General features: G+C 44.2%; 1 protein-coding gene across 1 annotated transcript in view; it reads right to left on the reverse strand.

Moving 5' to 3' along the window:
* The window catches only part of MSH2 (mutS homolog 2), a 576,743-nt gene extending 559,071 nt beyond the window's left edge, over positions 1–17,672 (reverse strand). Inside the window, exon 1 of the mRNA XM_085612740.1 lies at positions 17,394–17,672. Coding sequence (XP_085468866.1) covers positions 17,394–17,601 — 208 coding nt within the window. The 5' untranslated portion in view covers positions 17,602–17,672. The remainder of the gene's footprint in view (positions 1–17,393) is intronic.
* Between the last annotated feature and the right edge of the window lie 5,187 nt (positions 17,673–22,859).

Below are 22,859 nucleotides of genomic sequence, written 5' to 3' on the forward strand. Positions count from 1 at the left end.
ATTAGTGCTAGGTGGCTGTTGTGAATGGCAGCACATCGAGACGGGATAGGACCATTGCCAAATCAGAAGCATTGGTTCTAAGAGACATAGCTGGACTTTTCCAATAGATCTGCTGGTCCAGGTGGTTTAAGGTTTTTTTGGGGGAGAGATGCAATCCTTAAAGCAGTGCCTGCCAACATAGAATCAAGGGCACCTGGTGCAGGTTGAGGGGTGAAATATTTTTCGGTTTGTTGCTGTAAACCATTTGTGAGCATGAGTATGCTGTCAATGGAAAATGTGAAAGTTTAATGGCTGAGGGCTCTATAGGTCAACTATAGATTTTAAACTGCACCCGCAGACTACACGCTTTTGCTTTAATCTAGAAGAACCACAATAATCTGTTGTGCAAATGGCCATCTAGGCTGTCAGTTGCTCCCCGCTATTGTTTCTAAAATATGAGAGACTCCTTCCCACTCCTAGTAAGTATCCAGTAGAACTGCCATCAAGAGCTCCAACAGGAATAACATTGATCAATCGCCCTCCTGGAGCAGAAATCCATCACCTTGTCAGCTCGTTGGAGTCCCTTTCAGCTTTCAGGATTATTCATAAAAGCTCCATTGATACTATATAACCTTGCACTTTATTACAACTTGAAGTAAATAAAGACTTTATTCCACAAAACACATTAGGCTTTTTCAAGGCACTTTGTCCTGGTTTGAAGGGCCAATTAAAAAAAAATTCTTCTAGAAAAAATATAAGCCTAAGTTTACACTTTTTGCGTAACCCACCACAAACCAGCATTGGCAAAGCCAATAGGTCTACGTTGGCCTCCAGAAAGTTGGTGCTGTCAATGCTCATTTTGAGATGGTTTTTGCAAACTGTATTGTAGGGTAAACTGCATGGCACCTCAATCAAACACAAATCACAGCCCGCGGCACAGGGAGCTAATTTGTATGTGTGCTTCTTGTGAAAGGGAAAAATATTGTCGCTCACAGTGAATGTGGATCATCCATCGTCCCACGGTGTGGTGGGTGAAACAAAAATGTGAATGACACAATAATAGACCAATGGATGAAAACGGTTGACTGGAAGACATATAACTTTAGTGACATTTTAATGTCTTTGTTAACACCAGTCATACGGAGAAGTATTTCATGAAAGTGGCCAGATACAGTTGTGCACATGTATAATGCAACATTTGACTGTTGTAGCGGAGCAGGGACGACTCACAGACTCCGTGTTTAAAACTCGAACACTGATTGCAGATGGAGATATGGAACGTATCACTGTGCAGGTGGGAGACCCACAGTCTGCGATGTTGGAAGAAGTAACACCAATAGTGCACCATGACTGCTTTCCAATGGAGCAACCCTTCGTAAGACAATGAACCAGTTCCGGGCTTTAGTTTTCTAGATGGCTTCGTTTTACATGTCACGTTAGGATGTTCAAGGGCCTTGAAGTCCCAGCATGCAAGGCCAGGCGTGGATTAATCAGTCGCATTCTCGGCTAAACTTACTAAAGAGGAGCACTTGCAATGGCAAACTAGTTACCAAAGCTTACGACCGGGCGAGGCCTCCGGAAGGCTGCCGTAGCGGGTCACAACTCTCGGTTAACTCTGCGAGTTCTCAACGGCCGTTCTTGCCAACACCAGCAGTCAATCCTTAGCCCAAGCACTAAACGCAACAGGGTCTCCTCCATTCACTCCCACGGATCAGCGTCTTCACTTACCCGTGGCAGCCATTTCAACAAGAACGGTAAGGGAAAGTGTTAATGGGGAAGCAGCATAGACAACTGAGGGAGGGTGAGAAAGGAACACACAGAGAGAAGAAGTGCATGAAAGAAAAAAAAAAAACACGTGAGTGGTGCGCACAAAAGTGAAAGCAGGCTGGCGAGTGGTGTGCGATGTGTGCGCACTAGGACGAGAGAGGAAAGCCAGATGGCGCCTCTGCTCGTCATTGTGCGCATAATCGCTCGCTCTATGCCACCAAAAAAAGCCGTGGTAGGATTTCTAAAACTCTACTCCCAAATGTCTCGCCAAAGCAGCGCATGCGCTGGCTCAGGCGAGACCTATAAAGTGTTTTTTCCCTGCCAAGATGGCATGGAGCTTTTCAGGATAAAGGAGCATATACTTAAGGTCCATCTCCCTCAATCTCTTCTTCACCCCCAAGAATGATTCACAGCCCTCCTGCATCTTTTGGGTATAATCCGGATAGATTGCAATATTATGGTTAGCGATAAAGACCCGCCCTTGGAAGAACCGACAGGAGCCTGCGACCTGACCTGTGTGCCCTTCCAACGACAGAGTTTAGATAAATCTTTTAGAACGCAGTTATGTGTGTCACCCAGTTTTCCAGGAACCTTTCTGCCGACTGGCCCACCACCCATTCAGGAAAGCCCAGCAGGCGCACATTATTTTGGCACAATCGCCCTGCTGCGTCGTCCACATGGTTGTCTAAGTTGTGAGAGAGAACTGACAGTTGGGAGGTCTGTTTCAGGAAATGTACCTCGGCCTGTAGTGACAGGATATTGGTTTCCACTTTATGAAAATCAGAGCACAAGTTTACCTTGATGGAGACTCCCACTATCTGCCTCTCAAGAGTTGCCCTAGAAGCCTATAAGCCTCCAGAAGGGCTGCTCGAGAAGGCTCTTCTTCACACTCCGGAGAGCAGTCCAGGGTCTCCAAGGTTTCACAGGAAGCGAGTCTATAAGTAGGCTGATGCGGGGTAGTATACTACGTGATGGTATTGCCCTGTTGGAGCCTATGAGGCATGTCCCTCCCCGTGATGCGGCCAAGCAAAAACAAGCCAGCTCAGAGGATCCCCTCAACACTGTCAGAGGCTAAATGTAGCACAGATAGACCTCCAGCGGTAAGGCGCTGTGAGGATAAAGCACAAGCTACGGGCACTCAGGGGGCAAGGTGAGGGTGTCCAATGAGGCCATGCCAAGGCCTGCAATTGCAAAGAAAACAGCGACAAGAGGGTGCAGGTGGTGGGAGGAGAATCGGTATGACAATCAGCAGAGTAGCAACAGGGGGAGGCCCCGGATGGTGGTCACAGTCCAAGCGTCAGTCTGAAGGCGCACCTCCGGACGTACAATACTACCAGCCACAGCAAACAGGGTTGGGGCAGTCGAAGGCAGGGAGTCATCCAAGAAGAGCCAGTGATCCAGGCCAACAGCCACTGCTCCCCCCAGGCACTCGTCGAACCCTGAGGAGGGACCTCTCGGTGTCAGTGCTGCCACAGCCCTCACCATCAGGGCCACTGTAAGGAAGGCTGCCATACTGCGAGTGCGGGCCCGCAACAGGGATCCAGAACTCCCCCCCCCACCCCCATGTCCCCAGGGGCAATCGATCTCCCCTGCCCGTCAGATGGGAGCGGGGCTATTCTTCGATGCTGCTGCAGGCCCCACTCGAATCCACCCAGCACTACCGCCAGCGCCCCAACGGAGACCTCATCAGCACCGGGCATCACAGCGCCACCTGGCCTCTGCCAAGCTGTCCATGAGGCCCCAGGCCTGCTAAGCAGTAGGATGACTGGACAATATCAATTCAGAACACAACTCCTCAAGGAAATTATTTAGAGTGGTACGCTCTCTAATCTCCACTGACCATTCACTCTTCCTCCAAAGAGATGCGACGAGCATGCCAGCCTCTTTCAAAAATAAAGTGGGAAAAATTATATATAACTCCCTTCAAGGGAACACCGACCCAAACACTGCTGTTCAACCAAGCACCGGTGCGGACTTGGGATTGGAAACAGGGCCAAGTCTAGATCATTTTACAGGTCTAAGTGAGGAAGCTATGACCTCGATTCTGCAGAATATTAAATCCGGCTCCCCACAAGACCTGGTTCCGCCACATTTCCTATTGCAGGGAGGTTAAGCGACAATGACTACAACAGCTGCGCTTCTTTCACTCTCTCTCACACAAGGGATTATCCCCAAAACCTGTAAACACGCCATAGTTCGACCACTGTTTGAGAAGCCTTATCTAGACCCGTCAGAGCCGGGGAATTATTGAACAATCTCACTTCTTCCATTGTTAGGCAAAATAGCTGAAAAACATGTCAATAAGACCTTGTCCCAATTTTTAGAAGAGAATGGGGTGCTGCACCACACACAAATGGGTTTCAGACCAGAACATAATACAGAGTCAGCCCGGTTGGTGGTCATGGAGGATCTTAAGGGAATCCTAGACCAGAGGTGTGTTGCTGCTATCCTGCTTCGTGATCTTGGTGCAGCCATTGACACAGTTGATCACAACACTATGGTCCTCAGGCTAAAGGAAGCGGGTATTACAGACACTGCGCTAAAATGGCTGTCCTCATTCCTCGAAGACAGATCCTTCCAGATAATGGAAGGCGAGCACCTTTCAGAGTCCCACAGGGATCCGCACTGAGCCCCACACTATTTAATCTTTACATACAACGTCTGGCAAAGATAGTGCAAGAGTTTGGGCTATCTATTGTATCATACGCAGATGATACCCAGTTGATACGATCAGTGACAGAGGGCCCACAATCCAAGCACACCAAATTAGCCCCGTGCATGGTAAAAGTAGCTGACTGGATGAAGAAATGTAGCCTAAAGCTGAATGGAGGAAAAACAGAGCTTATGTTACTTGGAAATAAGGCGGTCCCCAGAAACATCATCTGCTGGCCTCCAGAACTGCGAGAACCCCCTGTCCCAAAAAATGGGGTAAAATTGTTGTTTTTTTTTAATAGGAGAATATGGTTAAACCACAGTCTCCATGGAGACACAAGCTAAGAAATTGTCAGCCACATGTTTTGGAATACTTCGCATGATCCAAAAGTCAAGATCCTGCCTCTTATCCCTAAACAAACCCAGAGAACTGTGGTTCAGGCCATGGTGATATCACGGCTGGACTACGGTAACTCCCTCTACCTTGGCTCCCCCAAATATGTAGTGAACAGATTACAGCTGGTCCAGAATGCCGCAGCCAGGATACTGTTAGGCTTCCCCAGACCAGAGTCAGCAGAAGCCGCATTGAAAATACTGCACTGGATACCGATCCAAGCCAGGATCAAACTTAAGTCACTCTATATTGCCCACAGAGCCATGAATGACAAAGGCCCAGCCTTAATAAGAAAGCTTGTCCCTCCCTATGTTCCGGGTAGATCTCGAAGATCCTCAGCAGAACTGCTCATTAAAAAGGACAAGAATAAAGAGATCTAGGTGAGGAGGTAGATCTTTCTCACATCTGGCTCCTTTTCTTTGAAACTCCCTACCCAAACAAATGCCACTGCTAACAGATGGAACTGGCTTTTAGGAAAAAAACTAAAAACTTGGCTCTTTCCATGATAACTTCTACGCCCTGACTGCACCTTCTCCTCAGCGCTGGAACGCCTTCGGGCAGCCATGCGCTTTACAAATCCATAAACATAAACACATTGTAGCCTGCATCCCCTTATGTGTTTGTTCGCTGCTGCCTTCGTTCAGACTCGCCCTTTCTCCTACATCCCCATGGAAGGAGCCTTCCTCCTCCTTTTTGAGTCAGTCTATGTCTGCTAAAGGCTCAAACGAGTTATGAGGGGGAACCTCAAAGGGGTCAATCTTGCTACTATTTGGCACAAATGAGACTGCAGTCTCTCAAGTGAGGAGTTCTTGGGGGAGGCTGGTACTGCTAAAACTCTGTGAGTGCAAAGTGCATGCAGGGATAATCTTACGGAATCCAGCACGATCTATCAGCCTTGAGTCTGAATAAGCTGCAGGCACGTGCAACTGTTTTGAAAAGAGTGCATTTGGTTTCAAACTGCCGCACGACACCTGATGCAGCTCTGAAATGCTTTCACGCCCAGTTGTGTATGCACAGTTTGGCTCGTAGGAGAGATGCTGCTCGCCGCACACATCTCTTCGTTAATACCCAGCAGCGGTACCATGTGTGTTCCTGAGAGGGAATAATTAATGCAAGTAGTCGGTCACTAATTTGAGTGCTGAAATGAAACATGCACTTCTACACTGTCTGGGAGCAGGAGGGCAAAACGTATTGAAAACTAGGTAGGGATTGTCACTAAATGAGAACAGGGATTTAAACAAATTTGAAATAGCAATAGCACAGCTTGATACACATTACTTACCAAGAGTGAACACTATACTTGAATGATATCATTTTGGACTGAGGAGCCAAGGAAAGGATGAACAGTGAAAGAATGGGTTACTAGCCTCGGTGAATTGGCTTTGACATGTATATTTGGTGGGACCCGAGAGGAAAGAATTTGTTACCAGTTTGTACTGGGATGTAATAGCGACAAAATCAGAGAGGTACTTTGGATGAAGGATGAACCACCCTTGTAGGTGTTCATAGCGGCGAAACGAGTAGAACACATGTTGAAATGTGTGGAAGAACTCAGTCAGATTTCTTTTTAAATTATTTTTTTTTTTCTTAAGTATAGCGAGTACTCCTTGCGATATTTTGAAAGACAGTCTCTGACGTATGCGTTGTTAAAACAAAAGTTGGCCATAAGAAAACTGAGACAGAATTTAAAGAAACATATTTTAGGTGTGGGTTGGATGAGCACAGAACAAACGACAGGCTTGTCCAGCTTTTTTCCAAACATACAATACTTGATGGGTGAAGGGCCATTTTAGTAAATGCTGCAGGAACAAAAATAAGTTGAAAACCCTGACCTAGTACACTGTTGGAAGTATATAAAGTCTATAGAAGGGATGTACGCACTACAAAATAAAGTAGGAGTACTGTAGGCCACTCTATCCAGCAATGATCAAGGACCTCGAGAATGAGTACTCAAAAAGACACCAACTGACAACTCTTCAAAGTGTAAACAAAACATTGCTAGAGTTCTAGCAGGTGGCAGACAGAATGGTTAAGAACCTACACAAGTATGCAGGAGCTAGGCAATTTCTGGAGCATGAATGGCCGGGGCGAACTTTGGCCCTCAGTGGGCCTCAAAACAGGTGATGGTAATAAGAAGATGATGGTTGAGGCCACATAGAAATACCTCAGCTAAAGTTACAATGTTCACAAGACACTGTCACACTGTACTCATCTTGGTTGACCACTGGAGCACTAACTATTATCCAGTTCTTAAAAGGAGGTTCACTAGTCTGGTAAGAGACCCACACGAGTGAGCTGATTATGCAACATATAACGATAACAGAGATCAGAGACATCATTAAAGCTATACTCAGAAGTAAGGTGTCAAGTAGTGATGGCTTAACTGCATAATTCTAGAGTACAGTGAAATCCTGCCCACCCTTCCCCAGATCTTCTGGGCATGTTGGAGGAAGCACGGACAAAGGGCATCCTCCCAAAACCCATAGCAAGGGAAGCAATTACTATAGTACTGCTACAAGTTGTACTTGTGATCAACCCTTTGGCATGTGTCCTCAGGTAACATCACTAGCCCAGGCGCATACTTCTGGTTGGGGCGAAGGAGTGGTCGCCATTTCCTGCTGTCACTATACAAGGGCAGCCAGATAGAAACCTTAGCCCAGTGATGTTTAAGATGTGTGCCATGGTAGAAAAAGGACTAATGCTCCCCCTGTTAATGGAAGGGAGGTGATCAATTAAAATTGTGATCCTCCCAAAGTCGCTTTATTTGTTAATATTCCTATCTACCTGACCAGGTTATTGTTCAAGAATCTATAAATATTACTTTCAAGACTGGTACGGGAGCATAGGCAAAATAGATTCAAAGGTGATCCAGTGACATTGCCATGCAATAGGGGTGGCCTTTCAATCCCAGACATGGAACAATACTTCTGTGTGGACAGGCAAGCTACATGTATCATAGATACGGTGGGACTACATCCATACTCCTCAGTGTAACAGTGGCCGAAATAACCTTTTGCTTTCCACTGACTACGACATTGGTTGGCCACTGCCCTGACCGACATCGAGATAGTGCGGTAGTATTCACGGCCTAAACTTGGACCCAAATGGCCAAGAGAGTATGTTTGGAGACTGTATTTTCCCCTGAACTCCCAGTGGTGAATAATCAGTATCCAATGGTCGGATTCATGATGGTAGCTTAATTTAAGATACTGGGTGACAAGCCCTTAAGAAATTTCCTACACACTACGGCAGTGATACTCAAAGTACGGCCAGGGGGGCGCTTTGAGCCCTCTTGACCTTTACATGTGGCTCCCTTGGTGAAAAAAAGCATGGCTGCTGTTTACTTACTAAACACAAATCTTCTGAAAAAAATGTTAAATAATCAGGCAAGCATTTATTTGCAAGTTAACTGAAGGTATGAAGTAACTAAGGTGGTGTCCTGCACCAATTAACTTTGAAAACACCTTTATTTTTAAAGGCATCTTGCAACAAATATGTAAAAATAGGATTATGTTTCTTAAAGTTCAAAAAAGTGTATTTCATTAACATGCAAAAGCATTTTACCATACACTGCATTGAGAGGTACTTTTAAATGATAATTTTCAAACATAAATTGAGAAACATGCATGCTTTCCCACCTTATCAACAATGCTATTAGTGATCTAAGATGCATGCAATTGTCACATGCACCCTGTGGGTTGCTTAGGTTGCTAATATCCATGGACAACATTATAATCAAACATAAGAGAAGGTTTTGTACAGCGCTCATTCTGAACTCATATTTCAAGGTCCTCGTATTCCTTAATGAAGAAAAAGGAGGCAAAGTGAAGGAAAAAGGCCTAGGATCACACAGTTTGGTCAAAAGGAAAGCCACAGGATTGATGCCAGGTTTTTCGGAATTCACATTGTGCAATTTAGCCACTAGATGTACATGCCTGGTTTTTCCTACGACCACCTTACACAATCCCTGACCCACCCAGGCCCCCTACTGCCATCTTGCTGGCATCAGTGCAGCCATTGGTCACACCACAGACCATACTTTGTGGCCCCTGGGAAATTGTTTGCGAGTACCCATGCATTAGAGTCCAGCATACACTGCAAAGCAAATATTGCATGTTCCCTCGAGAGCAAAAGACTTTGCACCTCTTATCGTTATTGATAATGCCACCATAGCCCTGCCACATTATTAATAAGGACGGTGCCAGGCTACTGTGGGATGCAGACCTGGGGCTGGAATTAATGGGTGAGTACTGGCTCGTCTGCTGCTCTCAAACGGGGGACATCTCATTAAGCAGGAGGCATAGACTGCTACTTTATTTTTTTTTAAACTAACGGTTATACTACAAACCACTAAAATGATATGCATTCGACCTGAATATTGATATGGTCTGCCCCCACAGTAATCATTTAGAAAAGGACTTATTGCTTTGCATGGACAAGCCCCATAATATTATATTGCTTGCAGCGGATCTTAGCGCTATTTTTGAATGTTCTGAACCATCTCCACTAACTGCATTGTCAAGCAATCATTAAGAGTAATTTCTGGGATACTGCTCTGCTCTTCGCCAAAAGAAATGTGACTATGTAATTGGTAGAGGTACAATGCCATCTTTTCAAGCCTGGCTGAAAGACATGATATACTGCAATGATGCAGTAGACATCTGTGGCAATGTTGCCTCATGCATCGCGCACTAAACTGGGACACATATTACATACATACTTACATGATTGCAGACCACAACAAAGCGGTTAACACCACAAGAGTACCATGCATTGGAAATACAATCTGATACGGCTGGCACTAGGGTAGACAATAGAGTGCACCCAGTATATCTGGTGAATGTATTATGGGTATTTGGCAGGTACATAATTATATATTTTCCATGTTGTGTCTCCTGAATACCATGTGTTTTGTCATCATTTACTTAAGTCTCTCAAGTTGACAAATACTGTTGTGTAATTGTGCAAAGAGAGGCATAGGTATCTATTTTCCTGTGTTCTGCCTGCTTATGGAGTGTCATTTGCTGTTGGCCTGTGAATTGTTGAATGGAAAATCTTAAATAAAGCCTAAAATAGTTGATCATTGCTGTACAGGTAGGTATGTATAGTATGTATACAGTAGCCTAAGCCAATGCTTGGGAAATGCCATGAGTCAGAGTGAAAGATTCAATAGATTTCAGAAAGATTGTCATTTATATGTAAATGTCTCAGTGCAAATATGTTACAGGGACTTAGTGCCCACATAGGCACGATTCTCTTCTTTTAAATTAAAAAAAAGAGGATGGAAAATGAACACCTGACAGGATAATTTTTTTTTTAATTGTATTTTTTTTTTTAAACCTTTATTACACAGTTCAATAGATATACAAGTATGGGCCTACAACCTTAAGGCCGGCCGCTAGTAGACAGTGAGACCATAAAACACATTTCTAGACACAAACGGCAAGCAGTAAGAGTCCCACAGATCAAAGATATCACATGCGGCTACATTGCCCAATCATCGCAATTGGCGGTTTCATTTTAAATGAAAAACGAAAAACAAACCCACAAGGCGGCAAAAGTCTAGGCCCACATTATGTGCTCCCCTCGGGAGGGTCCTACCGACCTACAAGAATAGGAGGGAGGGAAGGGCAGGGGCAGAGACAGAGTGGTCACGATAACACCGAATAACGGGAACGTGCAGACTAGGGAGTCAGGGCCGCCACCAAGTCGGGCATCAGTGGTGGGGTACAAATCCCGCCGCGATAGGAGTTCCAGGGGCCCCACACCTTTACCCATTTCCCAGGCTTGCCTCTCGCCACATACACTACCTTTTCTCGGAACATACACCAATCCATGTTTTCCTTCCATACCGAAACCGTGGGTGACCTCTGGGAGCCCCACAATTGTGCTATGTCACGCTTGGTCACCATATATCCCAGTGTCACCCACCACGTTTGCGTCACCGTGTAATCAGTCGGCTCCCACACATTCAGTAAACACCTCCTGGCCTCGGGAAACAGCGCAACGTGCGTGACCGCTTGCAACACCGCATGCACACCGCGCCAGAATCGAGCCACCTCCGGACATTCCCACAAAATGTGAAAGAAGGTCCCTAACAAGCCACACCCACGCTTACACATCCCATCCACCGCATATCCCATACGCATCAGGCCCGGTCCCGTAACGTAGACTCTGTGGAGTATTTTGAGCTGGACGAAACGAAGGCGGGCCGGTATGGCCACCTCTTTCGGGGAGGCCAGCACAGATACCCAATCCTCGTCGTCCAGCTCCAGTCCATCAGAGACCCATGCCTCACGAAGGGCGGTCAGCAGTCCCGATCGATCGTTGATGAGCTTTTTATAGATCAGTGAGATAGTGCTATCCGGTACATGTCCATCTAGCACTCTATCTTCCAAAGGGGAGCACTCCGGGATGGACGCGACCTCCGGGAATACGGAACACAACGCATGACGAACCTGTACATACCGGAAGTACTCCCTATCATGCAACTGGTATTCCGCTTTCAGCACATCAAACGTTTTAAATCCCTTCTTCGTCCAAAGATCGCCAACCCTACTGATGCCAATCGTGTCCCACTTCTCGAAGCCTTTCGTCGTCCACAAACAACCCAGTCGCTCAGAGGCATACAATGGCGTCGCCCGGGTCAGCCGATCCCTCCACCCCATCGCCGAGTTTGCCGCATGCCACACCCGTACCGCGACCCGCGTCGGACCCGTCAAGCGTGCGTCGAGCGATCTAGAGTAGAGCGCACGATTGTAGTCGCCACCCGGCAACAACAATTTGTCCATTTCAAAGGTCGGATTAAGAGCGGGCCCATAAAGCCCATGGTTTATCGCAGCCAGCTGGGAGGCCCAGTAATAACGTTTGATGTCAGGGAGGGCGACCCCCCCATCGTACCACGGGAGCGTCAGCTTCGCGAGGGTGATCCGCGGCCTCCCATCCCAAAACAGTTGGCGTTGCAGACCCTCCACCTCTCGAAAGTAACTAGCCGGGACGAAATCCATCGTGTTTTGTAGGGCATATAAAAACCGTGGCAACGACATCATCTTAAACAGCGCTGCCCGGCCGAGCGGCGAGAGCGGCAAGCGCCTCCAACGCGCCACATCTGCCTTCAAACGTTGGAGGGGGGGGGGGGGAGTAGGTTCTGTGTGTATCGGGCCGCAGGGTCCAGGGTAATGTAAATACCCAGATACTTAAATCCCTGTTCAGCAACCTGGATAGGGCAACCCCGAGGGAGGATAGGAGCCTCCCCTGAGAGGACATATACACAGGACTTAGCCCAGTAGATGACTAGGCCTGAGTTACGGCCAAAGGAATATAGTACATCCACTAACACAATCAACGATTTACGTGACAGGATAATTTTGATACAGAATACTATATTCCATATTACTTTAAAGTTAGTAGACATATAAGTTTGGGAATAGCTTAGAGCAGAATGTTCCAAAAGTCAAAACTGACATGATTAGATGCAGACATATATACTATAAAGACGCATAACATGACCACGCTCTTCTAAGTGTGAATTACATGCATGGAGCAAATAGGAATTGTCAAAGGTACAATGAATGAACTTACCAAGGTTACAATATTGCTTAGGGATACGGAACAAGCCTGTTTTTCGGCTGTGCAGGCCTGCAGAAAAAAGAGCTGCAATTTGCAAGTCTCAATGCAGACTTGCAGGAAATCAATACAGAGAACTCCAATTACCCAGGACCTATTTTCAAGGTTCAAAGGCAAGTGCTCAAGTTTATTTTGTCCTCTGTACAAGTAGGCCTAATCCCCTGAGGGACAACCCCATTGAGTGCTGTTTTACATTACCTCAAGAATGGATCTCTAAAAGATTATCTGCTACCAAGACAAGATTTGTATCTGTATCTAGACAAGCAACGCAATACCCTTGAACATATCTGTTCAAACTTGTATATATAATTTTGCCTTTACCATTAAGAAGAGCAATGTAAGTAGATGCATTGGGCTGGGAGTTCAGTTTCTATTACTTACGGCAGTGCCAGTATAAAAATGCGAACACATTTACAAAACATAACAATTAAGGGCTACTTATAATGCTTCCAGAATGCTCCTTGGTTGTATGCAAATGCATGCAAAAGTGTGAAAGGAAGACTGGTGATTCTTTGCTTTCAAAATATTATAACCGAGTCAGAGCACCGAAACAGCCCTGTTAGCAGTGGTGGAGGAAAGCAAAACAATTCAAGACTCGGGAGGTTCCACAGCCATCATTCTCCTTGACCTAAGCGCAGCGTTCAACGCAGTGAACCATAAGATCCTAATACACCGTCTGAGGAGTACAAGAGTAACAAGCACCGTACTCCAATGGCTGCGCTCCTTCGTGGAGGGTAGAACCTTTCATGTTTTTGAGGAGAACATTGCATCTGAACCCACCCCTCTGATAAGCGGAGTCCCTCAGGGCTCATCGCTTAGTCCAACCCTTTTCAATGTATATATGGCCCCTTTGGCAGGTATTGTAGCCCCTTCTGGAATCCGCATGGTGACCTATGCTGATGATACGCAATTGGTGGTAGCTCTTAACCAAGCAGACCATAAAACCAATGATCTCTATACTTGTCTAGAGGACATCTCGAACTGGATGGACACGTCCCAGCTCAAGCTTAACGGCGGAAAACCGAGATCATGATATTGGGCAACCCCCTCAGTTTTAAGTCTAGTTCCATGTGGCCAGCTGGCATGGGCCCACCCCCGGCCCCTAAGACGGAGATCAAGAGCCTGGGCATCTGGCTGGACCAGGACCTGAACTTTATGCCAGGAAGACAGCAACGATCTGCTTCGAGCCTGCTCAGAATGGCCCGCAAAGTCCTCCCTCTCCTTCCCCCCTTAGCAAAATAGGTATTGGTCCAATCCCTTATACTCTCTAGGCTGGACTATGGGAATGCACTATATCTGGGCTCCCCCTCCACAGTAGTCTCCAAATTACAGTCGGTTCAAAACAGCGCAGCCAGACTTCTGAGGGGATCCTCCAACAGACAATCAGCAAAACTAGCAATCCGCTCCCTCCATTGGCTCCCAGTGCAGGAACGCATCAGATTCAAGGCCTTGTGCATAGCACAGAAATCAATTCAAGTGACAGGGCCTTCCATTAATTCAGCCAAGGTCCGTCCCTACAAAGCAAATAGGAAACTTCGGTCAGACGAATTGCGACTGGCCGAGGTCCCCAGGATCAAGAAGGCTAGAAGCGGCGGACGGCTCTACTACTATAATGCCGCCAAACTCTGGAACTCCCTGCCACTACACCTTCGCATTGTTACCAATCATCAGGCCTCCAGTAAACAACTGAAGACTTTTCTGATTCCTTAGCCTTCCGCCCCCTCCCGTGTCGGTTCTTAGCGCTAGGACGCTCCCTGGTAGCCATACGCTTTATAAGTGTCTTTTCATTCATTCAATATTTAAACAAAGATTACTAAAGGGAAATCTGTAAAACCATTATAGGCAACATGAAATAAGTAAGGGTCACAATTTTTAAACACAGTCACAAAAGTGCTAACACAAGTATACGCCATTGCATTGGTGAAGATGTACAACTTTCAGAAACTTGTAATAGTTTACATAAGTAGACCTGGAAACTATTGTCCTAGCAAACCTTTGTGATTCTAAATTTTGGGTAGGCAACTAGGCGTACATTAGGTGAAGCAAAAATCTGTTGAGCAGTTGCAAATTCACTTTGCCTACATCATCTTTTTCCCCCCAACACGGAAAAAATGTAATCTTGCCCTTGGTAGGAGACAATTTCCAACTTTTTCCAATGTGGGAAGAGATTGGCGAGGAGTTGAGTAGTGTTAAGCAAGCCTGTGTGTCTGCAGAGACCCACATGGCACTCTAACATTGAAACTACAGCTTTCTGCCTACTTCCATTCCCAATATGATGATTTATGAAAAGATGACAGAGTTTTGCTAGAATCTATACCCAGGAATGCAATACTTATATTTAATTAACATAGTGTATTTATTTAGGCTTCGCAATAATTTACGAGTGTCGTTTGGTGGTAAAAGGATTCAAGGCAGGAAAATGTATCCCAAGGTTAAATTGCACAATGTGTAGCCTGAAAACCTGGGTTCAAATCTACCTTCACCACTTTAACAAATGGTCTGATCCTAAGCAAATTAATTCCCTTCCCTGTGCATTGTTTCACTGACTTAACTCTCAGACCACCTAGAAGAAATTCAGTTCAGTGTGTGCACTATATAAAAATCTAACTTACGTATGTTTACGTTTTCTTTACTTCAATATCCAACAGGATTATGACTTCAGCAAACAACAATGTACCAAAAAAAGTATTTATACAGAAGAAAAAGAGCTGCAATATATCTTAATGCATAGATACCCTAAAAATATCCAGAACGCCAACAAATCCAGATTTCAAAGTATAAAGTGCAAGCAGGAAAAAGTGCACATATACTAAAGAACGACAGGCAGGTCAAATCCAGCATTATCATTACATCAAAACAAGAACTAGCCTAAAATTATAAATGCCCAAAATACCACTTATTGAAGCTCAACGATACCAAATATGTAGAGAATTTCAAAGTGTCAACTGCAAAATGTAATTTACCAAAGTGTCAGATATGCAGTTCTAAAGTGCCATGTGCAAAATAGCAGATACATATACATCCCGTCTAATAATCTGTAATGAAAGACAAAGCCCAAGTGGCAGTTTTTAATAACCCATTGCAAGGTGCAACTACTCTACTCCTATACCCATCTTAAAGTTTCTATAAAGGGATCAAAATATTTACAAATTCTAGCAAAGTTTTTACCTGTCCCATCTCACTTGAATACCTTTCCCAACTCGCTTGCATACAGCTGCTCCTTTAAATTCACTTTATTAATTTGCTCTAACCACATTTACAGCCTATAACAAGTAATGCTCTATTAAAGAACCAATGCTTAGACAAGGAAATCTTATTATAAAAATCCAAATCTAGGCTTCTAGCAGCATGGTCTAATAAGGAATTCAATATAATTGAGGGTAAGAAACCAGAAACTACTTCGAGATTAGAAAAAAGTCCATTCTCGACGCAGAGCAAAACCAAAAGGGGAAAAACAACGTGTAACGTCTCGGTTTTGGAAAGAAAGCTTGTCAAGGATCTACCCAACCATGCACCTCTTTAATCCTATGAACTGTCCTCGCCATTTTAGGTTTGCGCTGAGGAATGGTTGCCTTATTGATGTCAACTTCTCGGTTCTGATAAAAATTAAAGGCACCACCAGTTATATTTCTAGCGTGGTTAGCTAATTGAAGAGACAATTCATACAATGGCGGGGGGGTCATCAAAAGTTGATCCATAAAAAGAGGCTAAAGAGTACCTCTCAACTTTAATAACAAATTTTGGCCACCACCCATCTGCCTGACGCGTCTGCCGTCTTGTGATCCAATCGGACCTCAGACTTCTTACTAACCAAAACCGCAATCATTCTATGAGACGCTGTGGCACAGTAATTGAATAGGCGACCAGCTAAATGAAGACCTGGATTTCTAATATGCGTCTCCTGCAGTAAGACCAAACAGGTATGTGGAGCAACATTACTGTCTATTGGTCTAATAGACAATAATGTTGCTCCATGTACAACAATGTTGGCCATGTAAATAGTCCACATGACAAATTAGCATCTGTTGGTCTACTCATAGCAGTGTTGTCAGGACATTGCAGTTGGGGGAAGTTAATTGAAGTCACTGCTTTGAAATAACCTAATGAATCCTTTGATGTCTTGGCGCATGCTCTGGCTCTTTAAGCCAAGACAACCGCCTCTCTCCGGTCTTTCTTGGCTCTCCCTATAAACGCCCTGGTTTGCCCACCTCTAGTATATCCCGCGGCCTATCACAGCGATGACCTTATGATCCAACCTCAACTGTGACAAAGCGTCACACATCAATAAGACAACCTAAACAGCGACTAAAAAACTCAAAATGAATGTGGAGTAATGAGGCATTCGCCTCGGTATCCAAAAACTCACCACTGTCAGATGGAATCTGACAGACGAAAACAATACACAAGGACCTCTAGTATATCCGTGAGCCTGACACAGACACATGGGGTGAACCAGTTAGGGTCAGAGTATGGCAGGTGCAAACAGGAATGGGAACCAGGTCCGAGCGTCGGCTCAGCATCGCTTAATCTCCCGACCTACCAATAAATGAATGTACTCATTGTGCAACATAACTAGTGCTCATGTAAAGTGCTTCAATAGCTTCGGGTCGAGTACGCGCTAAATAAAACTGCAAAAAAACGGGGTGGTTTGAGTAAATGATAGAAGTTGTGACTGGTACAGAAAGTGACGCTAGTGATGTTGAAAGCTGGCATCCATACGATGGATATAGAAGAGATCTGGCATAGATACACGAGGTAAGCCTGAGATGGTTAAAGGCCGATCACAAGGAATACGGTTGGCATGAGTAAGTTGCATAGTCATAGACATGCATTAAAGTAAGAGCTCAAGCTGGCCGTACATGGCTCGTGCAAGAAGATCATGTTACAGTTAGAAGTGAAATGAGCACAATAGATCAGCCTGCATCCTAATTTGAATATGAGTGCCTTAAAGTAGGGGCTTTGGAGTGGCAGTTACCTGTCCCCAAGTACTTGATGACTCCATTGGTCTTGAACACCTCTTTTGCAGCAAACAGTGCATCGCTGCCGTGCACTGTGTAGTAATCGCAGCGATCGAAGACCCGTAGGGTGGTGCTGGGCTTATCGGGCATAGAGCGGTAAAAGGCTAGGAAGCCGCTCTCAGCTCCGCTGTCTAGGGATAAGATTTGCTTGGGTTGCACGGCCATGCTGCAATCTCCCGCCACACGCTCAACACGTCAGGTCAAAGAGCAAAACTACAGTTACTCAGGCAACAGTGCTGGGATGACGCCACCACGCTTCGCCGCAGACACTTCTGTAGCCAATGGTGCTTGAGGGCAATCGTGGAAGGAGCAGAACTAGAACTTCTGAAAGTTTATGTTGTCGTGCATAAATGTGGCGGCCATCTTAGCAAAGTTCTTTAGAATGTACGCAGCTTATTTCGTTTTAAAGGAGCTAATCGTACAGTGTTGGGGAAAATGAAATATACCGAAACAGTTGTTAATTATGTTACATGCTCTTTACGTACTCATAATTGCTATTCGAATGAACAAAAAAGGTTAATCAAAAAGGACGACTTTTTAGAATCAGCAGCCCAGTTTATGTTAACTGTTAGGTTCGTCCTCTGTGTTTACCGCACAGGATATCAAAAGGAATGTGTTCAAGTTTCTCTGTACTGGAAAGGCTCTATTTGCAGGTGTCGTAATGAAAACATTACATGAAGTATACAGCAACAAGTTAATACATAGCTGCCAAGTTTTCAGATTGCCTATGTGTGACATTTATATGTTTTAGTGTGCTTATTTGTTACATTGTAATGCCGTATGTGTGATAATTTGAATGACAGCTTATTGATAGTAGGAAGTCACTAAAAGTATATAGAAAGGCAAAAACGGACAGCTTCGAATGTTTAATAGGGACTGTTTGCAGCCTCTAGTTATTTTACCCCACTGATTTGCTACACCGGTTTTGTGCATTGTTATCAATTTTGGAAACTGAAATACAGTTGCTCTGGGTACCCAAACATTTGTAGCGGCTGGAGAGGGATGGAGCAGAAAGGGGCGGAATCAATTTGATGCAACTTTCCCATAAAAAACATAAATAACAAGACAGACCTTGGGCACCCAATCACGGACGACCAGTGGGCTAAATGCTGCGCAGTGACACACAACGTCTCATTAAACAGTAGGCATAAGCTGTTACACTACAAGTTCCTGCGGCAAATCTACTTCACCCCAGCTAAAGCACACAGACTAGACCCCTCTAGACCGCATACATGCCACAAATGCGTTGCCCCATACGCCGACTTTGCACACCTCACATGGGCTTGCTCCAAGCTTCGCTCATACTTGGAAGAAGTACATAGCATATTGGGTGCCATCATAAAGTTGACCCTGACCCCCATTCCAGAAGTAGCACTATTGGGATATACCGTGAACTTTCCCAAAAATGTCAGGTATATTGCATCCCTCGGTTTACTGTTAGCCAAGCGCGAACTCGCCCTACTGTGGGGCCGCAGAACCGTTCTCACTCTGGCAGGATGGCTGCGCAGCCTGGCTTATTGCAATACAAATTGTGAGGTCTATGCTGGTCTCATACCTGGGACCTCGTGGCCTAAAGACATCTGGGGGCCCTATCGGCTGTACATAAACAGTCTACAGCAAGACGCCTGCACTCAGCCAGAAAACGACATAGTCCTAGAAGAAGTGGTGTGAGGTGCCTATACTATTATATCAGTATAAGGGCATGCACTATTTCTACCCTTCAAACTGTTTAACTAGTTGTTGCATTGTCTTATGGTATTAGTGGATGTCTCAATGCGTCCAACTCGTAAGCATTTAATGCCAATATACGGAGCGTGCAAATATGGGCCGGCCCAGCGGGCTATCTTTTCATTGCCAGTGTGTATTGTTTGCTGGGTGTTATCAGTTGCAGATATGTCAAATCCATGAATATAATGTGACAAGCATCCTCAGTATTTTTGTTGTGCATGAACGTTATTCTCTCGCCAAGAGTTTGTCAATGTCCGCATATGCATGTATCTACATTCTCTACTGCCAAAATGATAAATAAAGTTTGAAAAAGAACACATTTGTTTACGTTTATTTATTCCAGAAGGTGAAAACGTATCTGATTAACTGTCTCAGTATTCTTTTGCAACAGGGCAATTATCCTTTTGTTTGCTATAACTGTCATTTTAAAATCATCCAGTCAGGTCTCAAATACTTTTAAGTTATTTCTTCATTTGTTTGCTGTAATTTTCAAAAGTGGAGAATGCCAGATTTTTCTGCTTCCCCCAAATGTCATTATTTGCTGCTGCCCAACATTTGCGATCCTTAGTCCCAGCATGTGCCTTATGGCGAACTAGGACAAGAGCATATATCATTTTTCTCTAGTCAGCATGCTAGAGAAAGGTAAAGATAGCAATAGTTTTTTTTTAGCTTGAACAGTTGGGCTTGACACAACAGTACAACCCTGGCCCATGGTGTCTTATATAGGGTTACTTTTTAGCTTGAACAGTTGAGCGTGACACAACAGTACACCACCAATCCTTGGTATGTTATATGAGGTCACCAATTCAATCTTATTGATTTTCTTGGAGACTCCCAGAGTTTTTTTTAACATTTGGGGGATTTAAAAGAAGTGAAAAGGTGGATTTTTGCACTTGGACCACTGGGCATCAGGCAGTTGGTACACACTACCCCTGGGTGTGACATAAGGGGTGTAATTCGCAATATTAGGGAAAAGTCACACTTTGGTGAAATAAGGTGTAGGGTGTGCCTGGCCACAGTGGGCCAATAGTTGTCAGGTTATTCCTTTTTCCGCACAAAGTGATGCAACCTTTGTCCGCAGAGCAAATAGTGACATACGGTCAGGTTTACTTAGCTCTGCGTTGTTCGTCGAGCATCCCCTATCCTTGGGCTGTAGGTGCTAGAAGGGGTCTAAGGTTTTTGTTGGACAAAGTAATAATTTTTTCTGTCAATCTTTTTCTCTCTCAGTCTTTTTTAGATTTTCCATTTTACGCATTTATTGATGTTGTGGTGCTGTTATATTTTGCAATACGCTGTATGCTTAAACGTTATGTCATGTTGCTAACTCTATGCTTTATGAAATAATAACAAATTTTTTCCAGACTAGAATTTAACGTTTGCTAGTTGACTGCTACAAATCAACTCATACTGCTCTGAACTAACAATTGCATTCTGTTACAGGTTGTTACTACTTCATTGCATTGTTCTTTTGCTTAGTGTTAAATGTCCTTTTTCTAATGCCTCGATTTTTTTATACAGCTCGTAACCAGTAGATTCTTTTCAATACCACCCCGTGCACACTGTTCTCCAAAATTAGAGGAGAATTTAATTAGCTCAGAATTTTTATTATTTAAAGAATCAACATTTGCAAAATCCTAAAAATAAGTTCCCCAATCCAGCATAGAGACTCCACTAAGCCACCTGCAAATGAAGATCCCCATCCAGTCTTCGAGACTAGAGAGAAACTGTAGCGAGTGGCACGATCATACCGAAGCCCACATATTTCCCTAGCCTGAGAGGGGAATATTCAACACACTATTGCAAGCTATTTGGTTCCTGAAGATATAACTTTGTATGCCATTCTGATGTACATATAGTCTCAACTCAAGGAAATCAGTCTCCTGTTTGTGGTGTTTAATGGTTAATTTCATATTGAATCAATTGTTATTTAGGTACACATGATATGACAGAAGTTCATTCTCAGTGCCATTCCAGATGAGCAAAATGTCACATATAGCGCAAGAAAAAGATAATATTGTTGGTCCAATAATGTGAGCCAGGGCCCCAGGCACGCAAGATTCGGTTGTCACATGATTTTGAATATTTTTTTGGTTATCGGTTCATTACTCTTTCTGAAAAAAGCAACATTTTTCACACCTGTTACAGGTCCTAGGGAAATCCTGACGCTGTTGAAAAAACTAGTGCTCAATTTACACTACACCTCTGCACCTTCCTTTAGAAGAACCTCCATTTGAATGTACAGTTAAGTAGTTCTCTTGACAATGGTGTCCAAACTAGAACTAGTTAGAGTAATAATGGACAAAATTTACAAAACCTCGGCATAAATTTGAGAGAAGAGGAATAGTAATGTAATGCCAAGGGAGACAATTATTATGTAATATTTTGAAAATTATATTTAAGGAAAATGACCTCACGATAAATGTAAATAAATTCATGTTATGTACAAAATGATGCAGTGAAATTTTGTATTGCACAGTGATAAATTTGGAATAAAGGGATACTGGCCCAGTAACAATTTAGTTATATGGCATTGCTTAGAAGTTCGCTTTACAGGTGTGGAACACAAAATGTCGATCAGCCACATGTGTAATAGGCGATATGTTGATCTTTTGTCCCTTTCTTTCTTTTTTCCGTTGTTCTCAACTTTTTCGAGACAAAATTGTTTTGTATTGTTTTTAAAATTGCATTTTATATGTGGTTTTCTAGCCCTGAAGAAGTGCTTTGCGACGAAACACGTTGGCTACATTTGAATTAAAGAAGATGGTTTTCTAAAAAAATAAAAGAAGAAGAATATGAATAAAGAAATCTCTTCTTTTGAACAAATTCAATGGAGTCTGTGCATTATTTTGAATAATTGTGCTAAATTGCACTGAGCTGAATCTTAGACTGTCATAACCATATTAAAAAACTGTAGTGCAGAGCCATTTAACTTTGCAACGACTCTTAGAGTTCACCTCTTCTGTCTGGACCTCTGGAGTGACTTTTCCACGAGCCAGGCACCACAAGAACAGTCCTCTCTTTGCCTGCCCAGGGATCAGCAGGTGCTGTCCAACGGTTGGTACAGCCTTTCTTTCCAGGGAAATGCAGGGCAATCCTTCTTCGGTGCTATCTCCAGTCCAGATGTGATCTTAGGTCTGGGTGCCATATTTATACCCAGAAAGTGCCCTCAGGTGATGGAGTGATTACTAACCAATGGGATTTTAGGACCTTTCTCATCTGATGACTTTCTGCAGTGCATGGCATCTAGCTGCCCCAGAGTACACTATGCTGCCAACTCTCACGATGGCTGAACTCCTCTTTCAGTGTGTGGAGCTTGGTAGCCCACCCTGTAGATGTAATTAGCTGAGTGCTACACACCCACGGAAAAAATTGTTTGGCAACTGGTCTCCCCTTTTTGTCCCTGAAGCCAACCCATCTACTTCAACAAAAGAACAGCCCCTTCATGAGTGGTCATCATTTGTAGTTCAAAGCCAGCTTCACATTTGAAGCTCACCTTTTGCACTCACACAGTGTGCGGCTTCAAGGGAGAGGTGACACCTCTTCTAATGGCAGGGCTCTATTGTTTGTACTCATGGGAGTAGTTCACACTTCTACCCAGGTGGGCAGAAGTCTGTCTTGTGTCCAGTTTCTTGAAAATGCTCTCCCGACTATAAGATCGGAGAAAAGGTGTGGCTATCTTCAACATTTTTGCTGTT

The sequence above is a fragment of the Triturus cristatus genome, chromosome 6 (genome assembly GCF_964204655.1).
Source record: "Triturus cristatus chromosome 6, aTriCri1.1, whole genome shotgun sequence".
NCBI lineage: Eukaryota > Metazoa > Chordata > Amphibia > Caudata > Salamandridae > Triturus > Triturus cristatus.